The 24,209-nt window shown below is 41.5% G+C and overlaps 1 protein-coding gene across 3 annotated transcripts in view; it reads right to left on the bottom strand.

Moving 5' to 3' along the window:
- Window positions 1-20,504, bottom strand: part of NOSTRIN (nitric oxide synthase trafficking) — a 56,482-nt gene extending 35,978 nt beyond the window's left edge. Inside the window, exons 1-3 of one of the 3 annotated variants that reach the window (XM_049887373.1) lie at window positions 20,059-20,504; window positions 18,005-18,223; window positions 8,156-8,241 (exon numbers count right to left, since the gene is read on the bottom strand). In XM_049887373.1, the coding sequence (XP_049743330.1) occupies window positions 8,156-8,241; window positions 18,005-18,031 (113 nt within the window). In that variant the 5' untranslated portion in view covers window positions 18,032-18,223; window positions 20,059-20,504. The remainder of the gene's footprint in view (window positions 1-8,155; window positions 8,242-18,004; window positions 18,224-20,058) is intronic. The other 2 variants (XM_049887372.1, XM_049887374.1) reach the window with 2 other exon arrangements.
- Between the last annotated feature and the right edge of the window lie 3,705 nt (window positions 20,505-24,209).

The raw sequence follows: 24,209 nt of genomic DNA, 5'->3' as shown, positions 1-24,209 counted from the left end.
TCTTTTGATGGAAACCCTGGTGGCGTAGTGGTTAAGTGCTACAGCTGCTAACACAAGGGTCGGCAGTTCAAATCCGCCAGGCGCTCCTTGGAAACTCTATGGGGCAGTTCTACTCTGTCCTATAGGGTTGCTACAAGTCGGGATTGACTTGGTGGCACTGGGTTTGGGTTTTTGTTTTGGTTATATCTTTTGATAGGTAACTCTATCTCAGAATATTCCAGTGAGTTTTAAAGATTCTGGACCAGGGAAATGGTATGCACTGACTTTTAATCCATTTATATTCTAATTTCCTCTCAGCATGAAGGCAGGTCAATATATTTTCATTAGTAATAATGAAGACCTACCAATAAATCAAAGACAAAACATTTGATTTAGATTTTAAAACACATTATGCTTTCGAATAAAAGGAGAGATGGAGAATACGTGGCATAAGATTCCATATTTTAGATAGAGCACAAATTAAACTGTAAGAACATAAGTGACTAAGTAATCAATTTTAGAGAATCCCCCTCAAATAAAAGAAAATTATAAAAAGTGGTAAAAAAAAAAAATAATCCCAAGAGAGATTATTTAAAATTGAGCTAGCACTTTATAGTAGATGTAAGTGCTGATTCTGCCTAATTTTTTGAGACTGGGAACTGAGGTGACGGAAGGCCACCAGCGTGTGATGACTGAGTCCTGAAGGATGCATTGAAGGGATCCAGGCAACAAGTGAAGAAGGTTTTGCCAAGAAGGGGATACAGCCTGTACAAAATGCAGGGACCTGTGATGGGGTACTACAGGTGGTTGAGTAAGATGGAGAGGGAAGGGCACCCTGGGGAGAGGAAGAGAGACATGTTGGATTGGAAAGCAGGGCCCAGATCTCAAACATCCTTTTAAAAAAATACTGTTGTTGTTGTTAGGTGCCGTGGAGTCAGTTCCGACTCATAGCGACCCTATGCACAACAGAATGAAACACTGCCTGGTCCTGCGCCATCCTTACAATCGTTGTTATGCTTGAGCTCATTGTTGCAGCCACTGTGTCAATCCACCTCATTGAGGGTCTTCCTCTTTTCCGCTGACCCTGTACTCTGCCAAGCATGATGTTCTTCTCCAGGCACTGATCCCTCCTGACAACATGTCCAAAATATATAAGATGTAGTCTCGCCATCCTTGCATCTAAGAAGCATTCTGGCTGTACTTCTTCTAAGATAGGTTTGTTCATTTTTTGGCAGTCCATGGTATATTCAATATTCTTCGCCAACACCACAATTCAAAGGTGTCAATTCTTCTTCAGTCCTTCTTATTCATTGCCCAACTTTCACATGCATATGATGCAATTGAAAATACCATGGCTTGGATCAGGTGCACCTTAGTCTTCAGGGTGACGTCTTTGCTCTTCAACACTTTAAAGAGGTCCTTTGCAGCAGATTTACCCAATGCAATGCGTCTTTTGATTTCTTGACTGCTGCTTCCATGGCTGTTGATTGTGGATCCAAGTAAGATGAAATCCTTGACAACTTCAATCTTTTCTCTATTTACCATGATGTTGCTCATTGGTCCATTTGTGAGGATTTTTGTTTTCTTTATGTTGAGGTGCAATCCATACTGAAGGCTGTGGTCTTTGATCTTCATTAGTAAGTGCTTCAAGTCCTCTTCAATTTCAGCAAGCAAGGTTGTGTCATCTACATAACGCAGGTTGTTAATGAGTCTTCCTCCAAGTCTTAATTTTATCTTAAAACCCATGGACATTTTTGAAGAGCTCTTAAAGACGGTCATAGCCGCAGAATAAAAGATTCATTAGAGACAGAGGCTCCAGCCAACTTGGAATTTGAGGCGACTTTGCTTGATTTAGGTAAAGGAAGTCTTCTGTTATGGACTGAATTGTGTCTGCCCAAAATATGTATTGAAATCCCAGCCCCTATACCTGTAAATGGATCCCTGGGAGCACTGCAGTTAAGAACTATGGTTGCTAACCAAAAAGTCGGCAGTTTGAATTCACCAGACTCTCTTTGGAAACCAACCATATGGGGCAGTTCTACTCTGTCATATAGGTTGCAACCAACTCGATGACGATTTTGTTTTTTAATATACCCGTAAATACAATCTTGTTTGAAAGTAGGGCTTTCTTTGTTATGTAAATTAGGCCAGACTCAAGTAGGGTGGGTTCTAAATCAAATCACTTTTGAGTTATAAAAAGAGCAGAACGGACATAGAGACACAAACAGGGGAAGATAGACACCATTTAAGGATTGTCTACAAGCAAAGGAACACAAGGAACTAAGGAACACCTGGGGCTACCCACAGGGAAGGAATTAACATGGCTGAGACCCTGACTTGGACATTTAGCCTCCTCTTCTTGTGGTATATGTTTTCCAGCAGCACTGGGAAACTAAGACACCCTCTGAATGGATGCAGCTCCGAGCCAGAGTGTAAGACTATCGGGTTGAAAGTGGATTGGATTTCCGCCTCTACTCATCCTCTCACTCAGGTGCCTTTGTGCAGACAACTGGAAGACAGTAGCCTTGGACAGAATAACAGTTTAAGATATTTTTGCCAGAAAAAAGACAGGCCATGGAACAAAAAGAAAGCTAGGGATGTAACAGGTATTTAGGAGAGAATTAGGAAGGCTTGGTCATGAGATGGGATAGATGAAGAAGTCATGGATGGCTCCGAGGTATTAGGCTTGATGGGTGCGCAGTGGTCCCAGTCACCACTGTAAAAAACCCAGGAGGTGTATCAGCTTTGAAGAAAAGCAGATAAACTGTTTTGGATATGCTGACTTTGTAATTCCATGGAATATCTAGATAGAAACATCCAACAGGCTGTTGGATTTGAAGCACAGTTAAGAAATCTTGCCTTGTCATCCATATGCAAAAGGGAGATGAAACTGTGAGAGTTCAGATCACCCAGGGTAATGGGTAGAACAGAAAAGGTGAAGATTTGTCAAAAATCTTATTTCAGTTTTTTCATTTGTTTGTTGACAGTGTCTGCAATGGATCACTGATAGAACAAATGGCCAGCTACACTCTCCTACCCCTGCTCCCTTTTTGTTTTATGTCCAGAGCAATGGCACTTGCCTTTTGAAAACCTGATTTTAAGCTTCCTTACAGAGGAGCAATTGATTTTCCCATCAAAGCCTGTTTAAACATTAGCTGGGAAGGTGTGAGGAGCCAAACACTCACAAATAATTTCTGGGAATGCGCCTTTGTATTTTTAAATCTGATCTGTAATTGTATTACAGTGAGCCTGATGACTTTGGCATTAGGTATTTTGGGATTTGTTATGTGTCTCTGGCTAAATATGAGCTTGGTCTGCTATCGTAGACAAATGGAACTGAAGCAATTAATTGGATAAAAGAAGTTAGGCATGACAATGAATTGCGGAATATACAGGCAAAATGGTGTTTCAATACAACTGCACATTTCTATCATCACCACTTAGAATAAATGGAAGAAAGCAGCTGAGCTTTGAAATGAAACATTATCTGGACTCGAGGCTTGATTGTGATGTGGCCTGTGGTTGCCACATGCCAATGCAGAGCTCTGCTAAGCAGAACCGCATTTCAACTCCTAAGCAAAGTGCCTGGAAAGGTAAGTATCTAAGGATAGCAAAGGCCTTGTTCTAATAAAGCAGATTTTTTTTTTAACAGTAAAAAAAAAACCTCTTAACTATCTTCTCATTTACTTATTCATCTAATCTACGTGTATTTACTGAATGCCTTTTATGTGCCAAAAAAAACCATTGCTGTTGTATTGATTCCTAATTCAAAGATCCAAACTGTCATGAATTGAATTATGTCCCCCGCCTCCCCCAAAATGTGTGTATCAGTTTGGCTGGGCTTGGCTTCCAGCATTGTATGGTTGTCCTCCATTTTGTGACTGTAATTTTATGTTAAAGAGGATTAGGGTGGGATTGTAACACCCTCACCCAAGCTGCCTTCCTGATCCAATGTAAAGGGAGTTTCCTTGGGGTGTGGCCTCCACCACCTTTTATCTCTCCAGAGATAAAAAGGGAATGGAAGTGGGCAGAGAGGGGGAACTCATACCACCAAGAAAGCAGCGCCAGGAGCAGAGCGGGTCCTTTGGACCCAGAGTCCCTGTGCAGAGAAGCTCCTATCTGGAGGAAGATTGATGAGAAGGCTGACAGCAAGAGAAAGCCTTTCCCTGGAGCTGACACCATGAATTTGGACTTTTAGCCTACTTTACTGTGAGAAAATAAACTTCTCTTTGTTAAAGCCATCCACTTGTGGTATTTCTGATACTGTTATAGCAGCACTAGATAACTAAGACACAAACCAAAACCAAATCCGTTCCAGTGGAGTCCGTTCTGACGGACTCATGGTGATCCTGGGTGTTACAGAGTAGAACTGCTCCATAAGGTTTTCTTGGCTATGATCTTTTTTACGGAAGCAGATCTCCAGGCTTTTCTTCCACGGTGTGGCTGAGTGGATTCCAACCATCAACGTTTTAGTTAATAGTCAAGCACAAACGGTTTGTGCCACCCAGGGACCTAATTCAAAGAAGCCCATGTGCTCTCTTACTCTGTTTTTTATTGTGCTGACCAGTGGATTTGCCTTCATAATTTTCTGTATCATAACCCTCAGTGGAAATGCCTACTATATTTCTTCCAAGAGTACCATTTTGTTTATCTTATGGAGCTTCCTACTACTTGCCTATAGCCCTAAGTAACAGGATGGTTTCTTTTAAAGGGTGCTGAATTTCCAGATTTTTTCTGACATAAAGGAAAAGGTAACATTGATTCATATGTAGTAAGGCTCATCCATTTATGAGGAAAAGAAGCCCTGGCTCACGTCCAGATAGCTGGTGGGGATCAAGTTTTTATCTTTTTCATATCCAGGGGAGTAGTTACTGAATTCACAGAAATGGGAGAATGTAATCCCAGCTATGCTGTGACCATTCATCCTTGGTGATATGGTTATTATGTCAACTCAGTTTAAACACAGTAGGAAGAGGAAGTGACTTCAAAACCATTCCCCATGGGAAAGACACGACCCAATCCTGGAAGGTGAGGCAACCTCTGACTTTGCCAGCTGACAGGAAAAAATGCGGTCTAAAAAAATACAATGTGCTGCATAGTCAGATTAACAGAGTCTTTGTGTCCATTGGAGTTCCTGGGTGCGAATGGTTAACACACTTGACGGCTAACCAAAAGGCTGGAGGTTCAAGTCCACTCAGAGGTACCTTGGCAGAAAGGTCTGGTGATCTACTTCTGAAAAAATCAGACATTGAAAACCATATGGAGCACAGTTCTACTCCGACACATATGGGGTTGCCATGGGTCAGAATCAACTCCACTCCTACAGGTTTTGTGTCCATTAGAAAACAATTCTCCCAAAATACAAACTCTTTTGATGCAGGCAAACATCCTTCAGGTTAACTACATGATCAAAGAGCTGAATAAGTAGAGGAATGCTCTTTAAAGCTCAAGTGTGAGGAGACTTTGATAAATGAAGATTTATCAGGAATGAACATAAAGCAACGTAAAAATGGCATCTTGATTAAGGAGGAAATGACTTAATTGTATAAGATTAGATAACAAATTTCTTTGTAATAAATTACTTAATCTGGCCCTTCTAGCCATGGCTTTTGCGATTCACACACAATGATTGAGTGGGACTATGCAAATAAGGTATATGGAACCTGTGATGGAACTAGGCCATGATTCCTAGTATTGTGTGGTTGTCCTCCATTTTATGTGCTTTGGATCCTGAGCTCTACATGTTGATGAGGCAACATTGGCGTAGGGTGTGTCTTGTGTCGCAGCCTTGCAGGAGGGCATGGCTCAAGTTCCACCCTTACTCAAGTTGTGCCCTTCCCTGGGGCGTGACCTGCATCAAGGATATATGTGTAGATGACCTGTTGAGGCTCTCTCTCTCTGCATCTGGATCCCACTTCCGGCTCATGATCAGTTGACCTCTGATTGTTGGGACTCGAGCCAGAGGCTTGCTGTCTGACCTGGCGGTTCTGGGATTCCTGCCCTCTACAGCCCCTTGGGCCAGCGTCCTATTGTGTGACCTGTTTCGCCAGCTTCCACAGCCTTGTGACCCAGCAGACTGTGGTCCGAACTGCCCATTTGGGTTCATCTGCCCCTGCAGCCACATGTGCGGAAAAGCCTATGTCTTACCCACAAATTTGGCACTTGACAGCCTCCAAAACCACATGAGCCATTTCCTTTATAAGTTTCGTGAGTTCTGTGAGATGCTGCAGTGAATTAGGGAACCCAAAAGAAGGGAGGGAGAGGACTGAGGGGATAGGGTGTAGTTGATGTAAGAGATGATGGAGTGGTACAGTAGCTTAGAAAAGTTGGACATTTGGGACTTTTTTAACTTCTGCCTCAGAGGAATGAGTTTTGTGCTGATCCTTATAAAATAAATATTAATTTACAACTGTTACTATTGCATCTATTGTATAAACAACCTAATATATAGCTTTTTTATTTTTCTTGGTCTAGGCAAAATATTAAATTTCTCTTTTGTATATGCATTGTGCAGTTTTTATCCCAGCAAATAGTTTTGCTAATGAGTAACCAAACCAAATCCATTGCCATCAAGTCAACTCATAGTGACCTGGTACTCCTTATATTTTCAAATTCTAAATTCTGCTCTGTAAGGAGGTAAAATCATAAAGGGAGGTATCTTTAGCTACTCAAGTGTTTCTCCCTCACTGGTGCATGTCTGCCACTCTAGAACATAGGGAGGGTTGCATGTTAATAGGTACAGGGCATATGATAGGCCTAGGAACTAATTGAAGAGAGAAGCCAGTACGAAATGAAGACTGATGTATAAACAAAGCAGATGGAACTGTGGTAGGGTGGAGATGTGACGTGATCTGAAAAGGGAAATACCAGGGGACAGTTTCTGAGCAGTCACTCAACCAAATTTATTCAGTTCACTGTTGCATCTGTTTACCAGCAGGCATTTTTTAATCCCTTGCCTTCTATCTTCACAGTGGTACACCAGGCACTCATTTTGAACATGGATGCCACATACTCAAGGCCCAGATGACTGCAGCCCAGGTCCTAGCGGCCTACATGGCTAATGCATGGATAGATTCTTTCAGAAGTCTAGGGGGGAGTTACTTCCTTATCCAGATAATAGTTGAATTGTTATAACAGTTAACTTCTCTTATTTTAAATAATTTCCTTTGAGACTGAGACTCACAGGAAATGAAACTTACACAAGTTTTATAGAAGAAATTATCTCCCAGATTGGTCCTCCCTCTTTCATGGAATCGAAGTAGTTTGGCTATTAGGAATTAATTTTATATTTTTAATTTTTTTCTTTTTGACCCCCTTTGACAGACCCAGTTACTTTCTCTATAAAAGCCTATTTGATCTCTCCTGTATCTTTTCTTGGCCTCGTTCATTGCTCCTGATGAAGCTAATGTTCTCCTCTGCTCTAGACATACTAGTGCAGAAAGCGATCCACCCATGTGTCTTTGTTCTTCTGGCACACATACAGCATTTTATATCTGAAATGGGTTACCCTAAAAGAACAAACAGTCTCTTCTGAATATCTCTTTAGAGTACTTGGTTACAGAGCTGTCTAGAGGTAGGGAAATGGCTGAAAAGACCCTTTATATCTTGTTCAGTCCTTGGGCTTTCTAATTTTCAGCAGGGTGTTTTGTAACTTTCTTGACTGAGTTAAGAAATCGCTTTGCACGTGATCTGTAAAAGATGTACCAGGAAAGGTGATACTGAAAACGGTGACCTTTCACTTATCCATCTATTCAATCATGAGACATTAACTGAAGAAGTCTAAAGGGCCAAGCTCTAAAAGCACAGCATACAAAGATAAGTAAGACAAGTAAGATAAGAGAGACAGAAATGCAAACTGATAATTGCCATCTGTGTGAGAAAGGCAATAAGGCATCTGCGTCAGGTACAAGTGTGGCCCCCCAGGAAGGGAGGGTAAACTCAGCCTGAGAAATCAGAGGACACCTGACACCAAGCACAATTACCTCCAGTTGTACCCTAAGTTTTATGATAGTCAAGCGATAAATGTGCAATAGAGGAGAATCATTCTTCAAACCAGTCTCTCAAGTAGCAAAATATAACACCACCTTCTGGAAAGGAGGACAGCCGGTAGTCATTCCTCCAGTCACATCGCTACAACCAGAGAAAGTACTCCTTATTGCAAATGTGCATTTTGTACCTTTGCTGAAGAACGGATGTGATCTGCTTGCAGAAATTCTCTCCATTCTGAGAAAACTCCTTTAGGTTCTTGTATACTTTATTATACTAGGGGGGAAAAAAAAAAAGCACAGGAGAGTTAATAAGTACTTCCAAAGACAGAGCTGCTATAAATCCAGAATGCTGCTGTAACGATGGCTGTCACGCCTATGAGGATGCGCTTCTTTGGGATGAGCTTTTAAAATAAAGGTTAAGGCTCTCCTGCCTGGATATGATTCTAAAAAAAAGAGAACTTAAAAACAAAAAAAACGCTGGTGTAACCGCTGCTTCCTTAGACCAGATGCAAACAATTCAGCAATGGGGTGCATTTGGAGTCTGGCTTCCTGTCACCCCTACTGTTTCCAGGAAGGTCAAAATGCACATTCTAAAGGACATTCTGTCACCATTTTGTGTCCCCTACAACTGGGTTTATGGGGGCAGTGGTAATTCAGCGTTGGAATTCCCGCCTTCCATGGGGGAGATGTGAGTTCAATTCTTGGCCAATGTACCTCAAACACAGCTACCACCTGTCTATCGGTGGAGACCTGAGTGCCACTGTGATGTTGAACAGGTTTCAGCAAAGCTTTCAGTCTAAGACTGACTAAGAAGAAAGGTCTGGTGACCCTTTCCCAAAAATGAGCCAGTGAAGACCCTATGGAACACAACAACCCAATCCCCTCATGCATGGGGTCTCCATGAGTTGGGGGCCGACCCTATAGCAGCTAACAACAACAAAACAGGGTTTGCAAACTCCAATGCCTGCAGGTGCCCATCAGGCCCTTGAATTGGTGAAGAGCAGGGTGGGGACAGGGGACTGGAGAGGCTGCAGTGGCCCACCACTGCTAGACGGAAATGAGATTCAGAATGGCCAGATCTCCCAATTTCTCTAAAAAAGCTAAACACAGAATTTGTATCTGATATAAGATTTTTAAAAGCTACATACAGTGGACAATTCACAAATTTTAAAGCTCTCAGCAGAGCAAACAAAACACACTTGTAGGGGGATTCCAGTTTGTGGCCTCTGTCATGAAGAAATGATCCTCCTATGAGGGTCATGAGAGTAAAGTCACTACTTGGCAACCAAGCTTTCTAATTTTTATTTCCTACAAGTAAATCTTGTCATATATGAATGATATGCTATTACTAAGGTCTTCTTTCTCCCCTTGAAGATACAGTGGAAAAGTTTAGGTGAACATTTTAAAATTGCGAGAAATCCTGCAGTAAAGGAACTCATTCAATTTCTTTGTTTACTTCTGCTCCTTGGAAACTCTATGGGGCAGTTCTACTCTGTCCTATAGGGTCGCTATGAGTCAGAATCGACTCGACGGCACTGGGTTTGGTTTTTGGTATGTTACCTAAACATTTTCACCAAATTTCCCCCCAAGCCTTTTATTTTTTCTTATAACACCTAATTAAAAAACAGCAATCAATTGTGTGGCGTTGATTCTGACTCATGGCAACCTCATGTGTGTCAAGAGTAGAACTGTGCTCCACAGAGTTTTCAATGGCTGATTATTTGGAAGAAGATTACCAGGCCTTTCTCTCAAGGTCTCTCAGTAGACTCAAACCTCCAACCTTTCAGTTAGTAGCCAAGTATGTTAACTGTTTGTACCACCCAGCTACTCCCTAGTAACATCTCTCAAAACACACTTGGGAGCCATGGGAAGAAACTAGAAAAACGTTTGGTTGGGCAAATGCCCCTAGAATAAAGTCATTTCTCAGCCTCCCTCACCCTTAGGCGTAGCCATGTGACTAAGGACTGGCCAAGGAAGTATGGGTTAAAGCTTGTCTAGAAGGTGTGCCCTTTTATCCCTTAACTTCTTACTCTTTCCTGCTACCTGAACACAGAAAATGGTGGATGTAGTGTGCTAAGATTATAGAGCAGAAAGGGAAAAAGAGCCTGGGTCCCTGATGGCTGTGGGGCCACCACACAAGCCCTGGATTCTCTACTTTTGGACTGATTTTATTTTGTGAGAAGTCATTCTTATTTGGGGTTTTCTTTTTATATATATGTAGCTGAACATGATTCAAACTCATACCCAGACTTCTAACTTTTATTCGAAATTATGAAACATTTTAAACACACAGAAAATAATAATGGTACACACTGTGTACTCACTATCTAAGTTGCAGAGATATTAATATTTTTCTTCTGCTCTATCTTTAAACAACTTTTTTTTTTTTTTCCTTTCCGTAATTTCTTTGGCCAGTCTTGGGCATTTATTCTTCCATATGAACATTTATCTAATTACAACTTTTAAAAAATCCCTATTGGGATTCTAATTGGAATTGTATTACATATATCTATATCAATTTGGGGAATTTGACCTTTTTCCAGTATTTCAACTTCCCATCCAAGGACATAGTCTTTTCATTTGTTCAAATCTTATTTTATATTTAATGAAATTTTATGATTTTCTTTAAAGATTCTGTGGCTTTCTTATTTGATTTATTTTGAAACACCTCACAGTATTAAGCTGCATTTTTTTTTTTTTTATGTATTGTCCTATCTGCTCTCTCACTGATACCTAGAGAACCTTTATTCCCTTTTCTAGCCCACAGCAAAGCAGAAACAAAGACATAACAAAGAAATCACAGGGCCAAGTACAAAATAGATTTGGATACATGCTAGCAGAGTGAGTTTTTCTGTTCTCAAACACTGTACAAGTGTGTGGCTGGGGATAAGAGGAGAAGACAAAGCTGTGAGGAGTCAGGGTTGTGGTAGCCTTTAGAGCGGGAGCAGGAAGAACTTCCATCAGGAGAACCAAGAGTGGAGGGAAGGGACTCAGAGATAAATGGCTCTAGAAAAGATAAGCCCCTACCAGTCCATCATTACTTGAGGGTAGTCTGCCATCCAAAAGTCCTGGAGAAAGACTAGGGGACCTAGGACACTACGTGTGAGGAAGCAGGCATGTGGAAAACCTTGCCAGACCAAAATGGAATGAGCAGAACCAGTTGAGAATTTGCAGTGAGCTGGGACCCCAAGAGATGCTATATTTCCCACAATTATTACACCATTAAAACTCAGGGAAACACATTTTTTTTATAGGATCTTTGAGGACTAGATTTGGGAGGCCAGACAACCATGAAATTTTTTAAACCAAGGTTGAAAATTCAATGGCCTTCAGAGGGGAGTGAGGGAGCCTGTAGCAGAGAGTGCCCATCTTCCCAAAGGCATTCAAATTCAACTTTTTAAGATTATGGGCTGCTCTAACAAAGCACATGGTATGGTCACAACTGACCCTTGGCCTGCCAGTTTGTGATTCTTGAAGATGATTTCTTGTTATTTAATAAACTAGTGTTTCCTAACTTTTTTCACTGGTATAGTATGCTTAGTCCCTAGGTGGCAAATAGTTAAGTGCTTGGCTGCTACACAAAAGGTTGGTAATTCAAGTCTACCCAGAGGCTCCTTGGAAGAAAGGCTAGAGATCTTCTAAAAAGTCAGCCATCAAAACCCCTGTGGATGCCTCCGTAAATAACTGCCTCCTTTGCCATGAGCCCAGAACTGGATGGTGCCTGGCTACCATTATGGAACAATTTGATCAAGGATTCTGTAGAAGAATACTGATCAAAAGGGAGGAAAATGTGGGGAACAACTTCAAATTCTCATGGAATCCAGACTCTGTGGAACCATTGAAGCTGAATGAACCCCAAAACTATTGCCCTGAGGATATCTTTAAACCTTAAATCAAAAGTATCTCCTGAAATAAACTTTAAATCAAACAGTGGTTTAACTTAGAATAAAATGTCTGCCTTGAGCACTGTGTTCTTTTAAAGAATTATCTATCTAAGATCAAACTGATAATAGCAATCTGAAAGATTAGATGAGAAGCTTAGGGGGCAGTGAGTTGGTGCTGACGATGGTGAAATAATTTGGAAAAAGGTATCAAGAAAGCTAGCAAACTTGAAGAATGCAACTAATGTCACTGAACTGTACATGTAGAAATTGTTGAATTAATGTATGTTTTGGGTATATCTTCACACATACACACACACACACAAAAAAAAGATATATATGTATATACACACATATAGAAAGCCTTATGAGCACAGTTAACACAATTCTACTCTGACACACATGTAGTCACCATGAGTCAGAATCAACGACAGCAACTTGTACAGTGTAGTTAATGGATAACTTTGTTTAAGGCAGTGGCAACTGACCCATGGGCTCTGGCCACCTCAGCCACACCCTGGGGATGGTGTCATAGATACACCCGTAATCAATTCCTCAAACCTCAGTGTGTCTAGGTACACACAAGTGGGGAAGCTCTTCAATACATTACATTATTGCTAACTTAACGATCGGATAAGAGTTAGGATGGTCTGTTTATAATAGCAGTGGAGGGAAGCTTTATTTTTGACCCTGTATATGATGTGCAGGAAACTCCCAGATAAACCCTGATCCAGACTGAGATAAAGGTGGCATCAAGAAATAAAAAAGTTGCAAAAACTATTTCCGTTATCTCAGCATAATGTCTTATTTAGTAAGAGTGATTCTGTATATTTCATCATGTACCACCTAATCACAAAGGCAAAAGCTGTGAAAAGCAGACTTGCATAAGTACAAAGCAGACCCCAGAGACCATCCAGAGTGTGTGTCTGTGTGTGTGTGTGTGCGCGCGCGCGTGCGCACAGTCAGAAAATCTTGGAATAAATCTGCTTGGAGGAATGCAAAATCTCTTGACCTTGGCTTTGATACCCCAGCTCCTGTCCCATGTGTCTTTCCCACTCCACTTCCATCCATCTTAAAGGCCTCTGAAAGGATTCCAGGGAGCACAGTTTGGAAACCACTAAAGTTCAGTGGTGACGTGCTCGGCTGCTAACAGAAAGGTAGGTGGTTCAAACCCATCAGCCATTCCTCAGGAGAAAGATGTGGCAGTCTGCTGCCATACATAGGTACAGCCTTGGCAAAGTCACAGAAGCTTCACAGACACATCCAAACTCCCTGAGGGACCGAGTCACTGGGCTGAGGGCTGGGGACCATGGTCTCAGGGGATATCTAGCTCAATTGGCATAACATAGTTTATAAAGAAAACGTTCTACATCCTACCTACTTTGGTGAGTAGTGCCTGGGGTTTAAAAGCTTGTAAGCAGCCATCTAAGATATGTCTATCAGTCCCACCCTGTCTGGAGCAAGGGAGAATGAAGAAAATCACAGACACAAGTGAAAGGTTAGTCCAAAAGACTAATGGACCACAACTACCACAGCCTCTTTCAGACTGAGTCCAGCACAACTAGATGGTGCCAGTCTACCATCACTGGCTGCTCTGACAGGGATCACAATAGAGGGTCCCAGAAAGAGCAGAAGAAAAATGTAGAACAAAAGTCAAACTCACGCACACACAAAAAAAGACCAGACTTACCGGTCTGACAGACTCTGGAGAATCCCTGAGAGTATGGCCCCCAGACACCCTTTTAACTCAGTACCGAAGTCACTCCTGAAGTTCATCCATGAGCCAAAGTTTAGTCAGGCTTATAAAACAAACAATAACATCCGTAGTTCAACCATGTACATGAGACAAAATGGGCACAACATCCCAAAAGCAAAGATGAGAAGGCAGGAGGGGACAGGAAAGCTAGACAAATGGAAATGGGGAAACTAAGGTTGAGAAGGGGAGAGTGTTGACACATTGAGAGGCTGGCAACCGATGTCACAAAACAATACATTTATTAATTTTTTTAATGAGAAACTAATTTGCTCTGTAAGCTTTAGCCTAAAACAAACAAACAAAAAAAGGCTGAGGAAAAAAAAAAAAGATTTACAGCCTTGGAAACCCTTTGGGCATTCGTTTGCAATCTACCCCATATGAATTTATGTCAACATGCTACTTCTTCCTGGAGTCATTAATTACTGGGAAAAAATGTTGTCTACAGTTGTGGAATCAAAGGCCTTGTCCCCCGATAAAGGAATTTCAGGGTGGTGGTGGGATATTTAGGAAGAGAGTGACTATGAAGACTCCAGAAGGTCTTTTTGACAGGCTATTACCCAGATCCTTTTGAGTGAATCAAAAGCAAAATCGTAGTTAAGGCTTATTGTTTTTGTTGTTGTTAGCTGCTGTCAAGTCGGCCTCCAACTCATGGTGACCCCATGCTCAGTGGGATCAGATCATTGTGATCCATAGTGTTTTCACTGGCTGATTTGCTGATTTTTTGGAAGTAGATTGTCAGACCTTTCTTCTTAGGTTTGTCTTAGTCTGCAAGCTCCACTGAAACCTGTTTAGCATCATAGCAACATTCAAACCACCAATGACAGATGGGTGGTGGCTGTGCATGAGGTTCATTGGCTGGGAATCAAACCCAGGTATCCCCCATAGGAGAGAATCTTACCACAGAATTTTGTCCCCCATAGGAGAGAATTTTACCACGCTGCCCCCTACAGTGTGTTGTTGTTGATTTTGTTAGGTACAGTCGAGTCAGAACGAAACACTGCTTGGTCTTGCGCCATGCCCACAACAGTTGTTATGTGTGAGCCCCTTGTTGCAGCCACTGTGTCAGTTCATCTTGTTGAGTGACTTCCTCTTCTTTGTTGACTCTGTACTTTACCAAGCACGATGTCCTTCTCCAGAGACGGCATTGTTTCATGGGAAGACGCTGTATAAATTTTTTTCTGATTGGATTATTTCATTTGGAGATCACTGATCATTGTCTATTTCCTTGCACATGGATTTGGAGATGATTCCCCTTGACATGTTTTTAGGTACAGAAGCTAAACTCAGGGGCATTTGAGGTTCCTGGGGTAATTCTTCCCGTTCTCAATATCAGAAAATTTTTTTATTTTCCTCAAATAAGTTTTGACACTCTCAAGATATAAAAGCCCTAACCAGCACTTAGCCAATCTTTGTAGTACCCTTGGATGACTAATAATTTGTACATAAAGACACTGGCCTCACTTTTAGGGGTTGAATGGCCCAGCTATCAGGCTATCTTGCCTCTTGGAGCATGGTCTAAAAGAGATTTCTAATTTTTTTTTTATGCCATGGGCTCTTTAGGCCATCTGGTGAAATCTATTTTGCTCAGAATAATATTTTTTAAATGCATAAAGTAAGATAATGTAAATTATACAGGAAACTGATTATACTGATATGTACTTATAAAACTTTTTTTTTAATTTCAATATTATGTGTTTTTATTAAAATACTAAATAGCAAGAGTTCAGAATTACCAAAATATCTAAGTAATGCTGAGTATAAATATTTCCAGATTATCTGTAACGACTGTAATATATGAAAATATCTGATTTTTTCTTTTTTTAAATTTTTATTGGACAAGTTGTGCTGGCTTCCCCAGTATTGTGTACTATCCAACCCTTCACCAAAGTCATCATTTACCTATTGTCTGTAATTTTTATTGGTTACGAAGTCACAGGCACTGTTAGTATTAATGAGATTTGCTGCCTACATTCAGAATTGAAGAGAATTCTAAATTTTACTTACGAATTAGTAAAAATAAAGAATGTTTTTCCCATTGAAGTTCATGTGACTCACTGAGTTCCATACATGGAGCCATTGGGGGTGAACTTGGTTAAGAACTGTAGTTAAAACACCAAAAAAAACCCAAAAAGTTGCAGTGGAGTTGATTTCAACTTACAGAGACCCTATAGGACAGAGTAGAATTGCCTCATAGGGTTTCCAAGAATATAAATCTTTACAGAAGCAGAGTGTGGTTGGTGGGTTTAAACTGCCAACCTTTTGGTTAGCAGTCAAGCACTTTAATCACATCACCACTGGGGCTCTGTGTTCTGTGCAAACCTACAGGCCCACGGAATGGGATGTTTTGTAAGTGGTTAAAACTTTGGGTTCTTTTATAAAACTACTTGTTTCCTGAAGCGTTCACTTGCAATCCACTCCCATGTTTTACTTTTATTCCCAAACGGCAGCCTCATCTTCATACAGCACTGTTCCCAAGTACAGCCTAGGACTGCACCAGGAAATCAACTGGAACATTTGGTCAAGATGAAACAATAGCAAGTAAATAAAGATTTTGTGACTTTAGAAAGTTTAGAAACCTCAGCTGAAAGGATATCCGCCTCCTCTTGATTTCCCGGCCACAGTCTTCAGGGTTATAGACAGGGACAAACCACTCCTTGAGGTGATGGCTCAGTGGAGGGTAAAGAACTGCTTAGCACCTCAGGAATTCAGTATTAAACTATCACAGAGTTATGGTGACGGGTTTTCTTGGGAGCTGGTTAAAAAAAAAAATTCTCCTAAATTCTGGACAGCTGCCTAACCACTTGGGAAAGTGATGTTAGGGTTTCATTTCTTTTTTCTTTTAAATAGAGCCCGTCCTTGGTTTCCCATTCTTCTATTCATTCTTCCTTGGTGTTGACTTCCTTCTCGAATAACTCTTAGGAACAAGTTTTTATCTCTACTATCCCATCCCAGGTCTACTCTACCACTCCTATGCAAAAATATCATCAAAGTACAAATAGTGAGGTAGGAGAAGATTTAAATTTTTGGTAAGAAAGCAAATGCAAGGAGAAATAAACAAATAAATGAAAGACCTAAAAAAGAAAAAATTTCTCCATGCTTGCTAATGGGGAGATTTAGATGGAGGTAAGGGTGGGGGAGGGGGAGAAGTTTTCGCTTTTAAAGTCTATATGCAACCATATTGTTGGAAGTTGTTTTTACATTAAGCACATCTTATTTTTGAATCTAAAAAAGTGAAAGTAGGCAGAGCCTGTTATTACATTGTCATTATTGCTATTACTAACCTTTTATGGGTTTATCTCATTTAGCTCATCTGAGCGACAAACTCATTTTGTGCACTAAACACACACACCCGTTGCTGTGGAGTTGATTCCAACTCCTAGCTACCCCACAAGACAGAGTAGAACTGACCCAGAGGGTTTCCAAGGAGCAGCTGGTGGATTCAGACTGCCGACTTTTTGGTTAGCGGCCCAACTAGCAGCTGCAATTTCATCGTCTCTCAGCCTGTGCTCCCCTCATCCATTGAAAAGCAAAAATGAATTAAACAGACCTCTGCTGATCTTTCTCCTTCTGGCTTTATTGCAGCCCTCATTTACCTGCCTCTCCAGTTTGTTTGTTTTTTTTTTTTCATAAACTCTATGAACAACAAATGCAACCCTTTGGTTTTGATGTGAACAATTTTTAGGTTTTTGGCACCATTTATTGAGGCAAGACATTAATTATTCCCAATGTGTTGTCTCAATAAAATAATGTTCCATTATTTTAGTTGCTTCTCATTTTCTAAATTACATCTTAGCTATCGTCACTAAAAAACTCACAATATCTTTGGACTTTTGACCAATCTTCTATTTTTAGTAACTCTCCCAGGACTGAAACAAACATGCTGCTAAATCTACGTGAGAACCACTGAGGTCAGGGACAGTGCGGGGAGTCTGTCCTTCCTACTCCATGACTTGAAGTCTTTGATTCTAAATGGTAAGGGAAAATACACAAAAACCTATCACCCTGGCTTCATCCTCAGAGCCAGAAATTAGCTGCAGACATTCTGCGTGTTTTTATACAGTATCTGCTTTATTCATGATGTTGGCACTGTTGCTACATGCCTTAAGGATGTTTTCAAATCAGCCCCATCTGCATCCAGATAATCACACTATACCCACTCTAAGTTTTCCCAAGAACTTAAGAATGAAACTCCATAATTACCTGCCCTGTCGTTTGCTAGAAAGGGTTCTGTTTCAAACTGAACCAAAGAAAAACCACAGACTTTTGTACGACAGCCAATATCTAAACATGTTTGGCTTCTGACAGTCTCAAATTTCATAAGTTTAAAAATCCAGTAATATAGAAATCCCCCCTGACCCGCCCGCTCACACTCAGACACACAAAACACCGGCGTTACTCACCGAACAATCTGTCAGTGGGTCCCTCATGTTGAATGGTTTTTTGCTTCTGTCCTTTTACTTACGGCCCCAGCATTGGGACGCTGCAATCAGCAGCGTCGGGTGTGTCTTGGACTTCCGGGGTTTAAAGGACCTAGAGGACGTCAGTCCTTGTCAAACACAACAGGGAGGAAGTTTCAGCCTTGGACTTTCATCCCATTTGTTTCCTGAGAAAGCAGAGAACTGCTGTGGGTCAACGGAGCTGGTGTGAGATGGTGAGAGTAACTTTGTAAATGCTTAGAGAACAGGATAAAAGTGAAAGATTGTGACTGAGTCCTGACTGGTGAAGCCTTGGACAGAAGGCCCAGAGGTCTCTATAATGCCCCTGATAATTCTGGATTCAGGGGTGATGGCGTAAGGATGGAGTATTCATGTCCTCTCAGCTTGCCCCAAGGGAGAGATCTGTAGCTATCAGAAATACAGTAGAACTGTCAAAAGTACGTAAAATCACCTGAGTATATTGTAAAAGGGAAGCCCCATTTTATTCATTCTGTGAAAATGGAAACATCACATTTGCTCATTACTTTAGAAAATAAAAACCTTCATCCACCATAACCAAGTAATCTGTGTGCCCTTTAACTATATTAGGCCATGAGCCCCGCATATGATCTCATGTAGTGCTATCGAGCTTTCTGGAGCAAGAGATGAGCGATAGAAAGACTCGGGGGCCAGCTGGAGTGGGCTGAGAAACTCTGCCGTCGATAAAGTCTTGGATGAAGGGCTGGTTCTCTCTTTTTTCGTTCTTCCCTTGTCCCACCACAAACTGTAGGGAGAGGATGTTGTTGGTTGCTGTGGAGTCCCTCCGACTCATGGCCACCTTGTGTATAAAAACAGAATGAAATATTGCCTGGTCCTGTTATGCATAATATTTTCATTGGCTAATTCCCAGAAGTAAATAGCCAGGTCTTTCTGCCTAATCTGTCTTGGGCTAGAACTTCCATGGAGTTTGCTGTTTCTCTACCATAGTCCTACCGTGCAGCCAGTTGCTGTCAAGTAGACTCAGACTCATGGTAGCTCCATGTGTCAGAGGAGAACTGTTCTACATTGGGTTTAAAATGGCTAATTTTTTGCAAGTAGGTTATTGCCATGTCTTTCTTTTGAGGTGCCTCTGGGTGGATTTAATCCTCCAACATTTTGGTTAACAGCCAACTGTGTTAACCATTTGCACTACCCAGGAGCTCCATGGATTAATGAAGGGTTAATTGAAAATTGCTCAGGCTTTCTGGATCCCTCAATTCCCTAGTCCTGAAAAAGTCTGGAAAGAGAAGGCAAATCATCTACCCTGGAGATGATATGGGAACCTGTCTGCAGCCCCTTCTGCATTGGTAAGGACTATGGTGGAGAGTATCTAGACGTGTCTATCAGGGAACACGGCACACATTAGCCACCTCTCTGGGTCTAACTCAAACTGACCACCACTCCCCACTCAAATGGACCAAGAGGCTAAGCTAACAATTTAAGAGGATTTTTCTAAATTCAGCTTCATTTTTTTTCCTACTCAAATGGATAAACAGAATTAGAAGTCAGCCATCAACAGCTTATTTTTTATTGCCCTCTCTGCACCTGCGATCTGAGTTGCCAATCCTTAGATTTTCAGGTAATGGCCTGTTGCCTTGTAATGACCATTTGCTGGGTGGTGGGCTGCTTTGCTCTGATTGGCTGGCCTCCTGCCTCAAAGGAGCACCATCAACATAACCCAATCTGAGCTTTAAAAAATCCATTTTTCATTGACCCAGCTTGCTAGACCTTTATTCATCTGCCCCTGGGGTACAGGCTCCATTCAAAGTCTCTAGAAATCAGTGTGAAAGGGGAAGAGACAAAGAAGGAAGAGAACTTGCTCTGCAGGCAAAGTGGGGAGGAAGAAAGAGATCTTGAGTCAGGGACCACCATTCACACATTTAGCAATGTGCTTCCCCTAGGCTTAGCCAAAGGAACTTTATCTCTGGAGGTTAAAACATTAACCTACCAACAGGTGGTTGGAATTAGACAAGGCAAACCAGCACAATGAAACTACTTACCGACAGGCTATAAAATGAGGTCAACAGTATGTAACTCGGATTCCCACTGGAGTCCCTGCCCTCAAAGATTTTAGGTAAGCTTGTTTGTAGACTCAGTTCCAGGGCCTGGGACAGCTAAGAGTTTCTCCATGATTCCTTCTCCCTTTTTTCCGCTGCTTTCTGTCTCTGTTCAGTCCCACTTCAGCCCAAAATGGGGAGCTTGGTTTCCTTTGCCAGTTTCCGTAAGAACTGCCATCACACCAACTTACTGTGATCTTGTAGTCCTGCAGAAGACTGAAAGGACCTCCCACTCCTGATCTCCTCACATGGCACTTTCCCAGAAGGCTGACTACCTTCCTCTTCGGCCTCCTGGACATCTGCTAAATTAAAATGTCTCCATCTTGCTATAGCTTTCTCTCACAGAACTGTTGTAAGGGCAGTAGAGTGTCCTGGTTGAAGCCGGACTGAGAATTAGAGTTTGGCTATTTGCTGAGCTTCGCAGACAGGTGTTTGAATATGCAAAGAAGTTTTGATTTGGAGGTCAGAAAGGGAGTTTTATCAGTTATCTCCTGTCATAGTGATGCCAGTGGCTTAAAGTGACATAGCCCTTATTTTGCTTACACGACTTGGTTTAGCTTGGTGGTTCTTCTGGTCTCACCTGGGCTCACTCATGCAAAAGCAGATTATCTACACAGCTCTGCTGATATTGGTTGGGTTTACCTGAGCACCTGTTCTGGATTCTACTGGGACTCACTCACTTGCCTAGCAGCTGTCTAGCTGTGGACGGGCTCTTGGCTGGGGAGATTTGTCATCAGTTAGCAGTTTAACCCAGGCTTGTTCTAAGGACACAGCAGAGGAGCCAAGAGAATGAGTGGAAGTGCTCAAGGCCTCTTGAGATGGAGGCTAGGAACTGGCACACCATCAATTGAGCTACATTCATTTGGTCAAAGCCAGTCATGGGGCCAGTCCAGATTCAAGGGAAGACTCCTCCCCTCAAAGGGAGGAGCTGAAAGTCCTATTGCAAAGGGCACAGATACAAGGAGGGGCAAGTCAGAGAGCTAGGACTAGTTTTGTATTCAATTTACTACAATGGTCAGTCAATATTTGTTCTTGAGTGACTAGAGAGATAAGGCAGAAAAGGACACTGGAGAGAGTAGTTGGAATGTGTCCCTTTCGCCATTTCAGCCTGGAGGACAGGTTTTGAACTTCAGTAGAGATTAGGGCTAGGATGAGAAATAAGAGGAGTAAGGTTCAAAAAAGAATCTAGACACAAATTTGGAAAAAGTGTTGTTTCCCCCTCTCACCCCCACATCCCACCTGCTGCATACCAAAGAACTGCTCTGACTCCTGGAGGTAGGGGTGGAGAGGAAACAAGAGCAAAGCAGGTTCTCTTAGGTGTCTCCAGCTGCGGAGGCTATGATTGGTGAGGCACATGACATGGAAAGGCCACCATGAGCAAACTTGTCCTTGAGCACATGAGAATGCTTCCTCCATTTCCCTGGCCCCAGAAATGGCCCAGGGAGACTTTGAGAGGAGGGAGCTGAACTACTATGTGAATAAGGGAGGCAAAGAGCCTTATAATTCTGGAATTAAAATTACTATAACCTCATTGGTATCCACAAGTTGATGAGAATTACTTATGAAATATCTCCTCAAAGAAGGTATACTATGCTTATTTCCTAAAAAATTTAGTGCCCAAATATCATCTGATATTTTGTGTCCTCAGGTTTCTCACTATGTTTCTGTTCCCTGTTCGTTCTCTGGCTTCCTTCCAGCCCAAGCCTCCAAGGTGACTTTCTGTCTGACCTCCCAGATCCCAATCTTCCTACTTTTTTTCCCATCTACGATCAGCCTTTGCCTTCCTGGCAAGGTCTCAGTGCAGAAGGAAAACCCGTAATAAATGCCCTTGGGGCTGGCCTGGAACCCAGCCCATCCTACACCACCCCATTTTGTACTGCCTCTAAGAGGAGTCAACAACATTAATTCATATTCGTTAAATGCCCATAGCAGAGGTTTGGTCCCATAAGTTATTAAGAAACAGTAGTCCAAATGTAGTAGAGGGTAAAAACGAAAACAAAAACAAAACCACAAGCCAAACCAGTTCCTGTTGAGTTGATTCTGACTCTTGGGACCCCATGTGTGTTGGAGTAGAACTGCTCCTAGGGTTTTCAACGGCTGTGATCTTTCAGAAGTAGGTCACCAGATCTTTCTTCTGAGGCACCACCCCTGGGCGGAATTGAACCACCAAACTTTAGGTGAGTAGCCAAGCGTTTAACTGTTTGCACCACCCAAGGACTCCTAAGGGCTGTTTAAAACTTGCTTTGGAAGCTTCTTCACTAACCAAAGCATTCAAAGAATTGGAAACAATAGTGACTTGAATGTTAATAACAAATTAATAAGATCTCTCATTTAGAGAACTTATCATGTGTCAGGAAACCCTGGTGGTGTAGTGGTTAAGAGCTATGGCTGTTAACCAAAAGATCAGCAGTTCGAATCCACCAGGTGTTCCTTGGAAACCCTATGGGGCAGTTCTACTTTGTCCTATAGGATCGCTATGAGTCAGAATCGACTTGATGACAATGGGTTTGGTTTTTGGATCATGTGTCAGGCACTATACTAAGAGCTTTACAAATATTAACTCATTCAATCACCACAGCAATCATTTGAGGTTAATAAGTATTATTTATAGAGCCCTGGCGGCACAGTGGTTAAGAGCTAGAGTGAGCTATGGCTGCTAACCAAAAGGTTGGCAGTGAGAATCAAACAGCAGCTCCTTGGAAACACTATGGGGCAGTTCTACTCTACCCTATAGGGTCCTTATGAGTCAGAACTGACTAGGCAGTAATGAGTATATATTATCATGACCTTATAACACAAACATTATTCTATAACTGAGGCACAGAGCAGTTAGGAGACTTGCCCAACCAAGGTCACATAGTAAATGGTATAAATGGGATTCATCTGACTCCAGTTCATCTTTAATTACTATGCTATACTGCTACTCAATCTGTGGAATACTAAAATTCAAAACATGAGAATATAGCACATTTAATTATATGTACTAACTTAGAAATAGGTTGCAAGAGAATAGATATGATTCCAGCTTGGCACATACATAAGAAAAAAGGCCTAGACACACATATAATGGACAGATTACAGTATGTCTTTGAGGGCCAAGATTATGATGGATTCCTACTTTCTAGGTTATATATTTTTGTATGATTTTAATATTTGCAACAAATATATATTGCCTTGACAACCAAAAATGACAATTAAAAATTTTAAAAAAGATAACAATTATTCTCAGTTTAATTTTGAAAGAGGAAGACTTGATAGGTGAAATGGTGATAGCAGGCCTTCTTATTTCATACCTTCAGGACTTTGCACATGCTGTTTCTTCTGCCTAGAGGTCCTTCTATCCTTACACTGGCCTCACTGGTTTTTATTTATCTCCAAAATCCAGCTCCTGTCGTTTCCTCCAGACAGAGTGCAGTCTTTCCTTTGTACTACTGCTATCCATTGCACACACACTTCTTTTGTTTGATTTATGCTCCTATTCCAAAAACTAAACCCATTGCTGTTGAGTCAATTCTGACTTGTAGTGACCCTATAGGACAGAGTAGAACTGCCCCATAGGATTTCCAAGGCTGTAATCTTTACGGAATTAGACTGACACGTCTTTCTCCCACAGAGCAGATGATGGGTTCTGTCTTAGTTACCTAGCGCTACTATAACAGAAATACCACAAGTGGTAGCTTTAACAAAGAGAAATTTATTCTCTCACAGCCTAGTAGGCTAGAAGTCTGAATTGGGGGCGTCTGCTCCAGGGGAGGCTTTCTTTCTCTATTGGCTCTGGAAGAAGGTCCTTGTCATCAGTCTTCCTCTGGTCAAGGAGATTCTCAGCAAAGGAGCCTTGGGAAAGAAGGCATTGCCTTCTTGGTGGTATAAGATCTCCATGTCTCTCTGCTTGCTTCTGTCTTTTATATCTCAGAAGAGATTGGCTTAAGACATTATTTAATCTTATAGATCTTATCAATATAACTGCCACTAATCCATCTCATTAGTGATAGAATTTATAACACCCAGGAAAATCACATCAGATGACAAAATGATAGACAATTATACAATACTGGGAATCATGACCTAGCCAAGTTGACAGATATTTTGGGGGG

Source organism: Elephas maximus, chromosome 6 (assembly GCF_024166365.1).
Source record: "Elephas maximus indicus isolate mEleMax1 chromosome 6, mEleMax1 primary haplotype, whole genome shotgun sequence".
Lineage (NCBI taxonomy): Eukaryota > Metazoa > Chordata > Mammalia > Proboscidea > Elephantidae > Elephas > Elephas maximus.
This window is presented reverse-complemented; position numbering and strand designations above follow the sequence as displayed.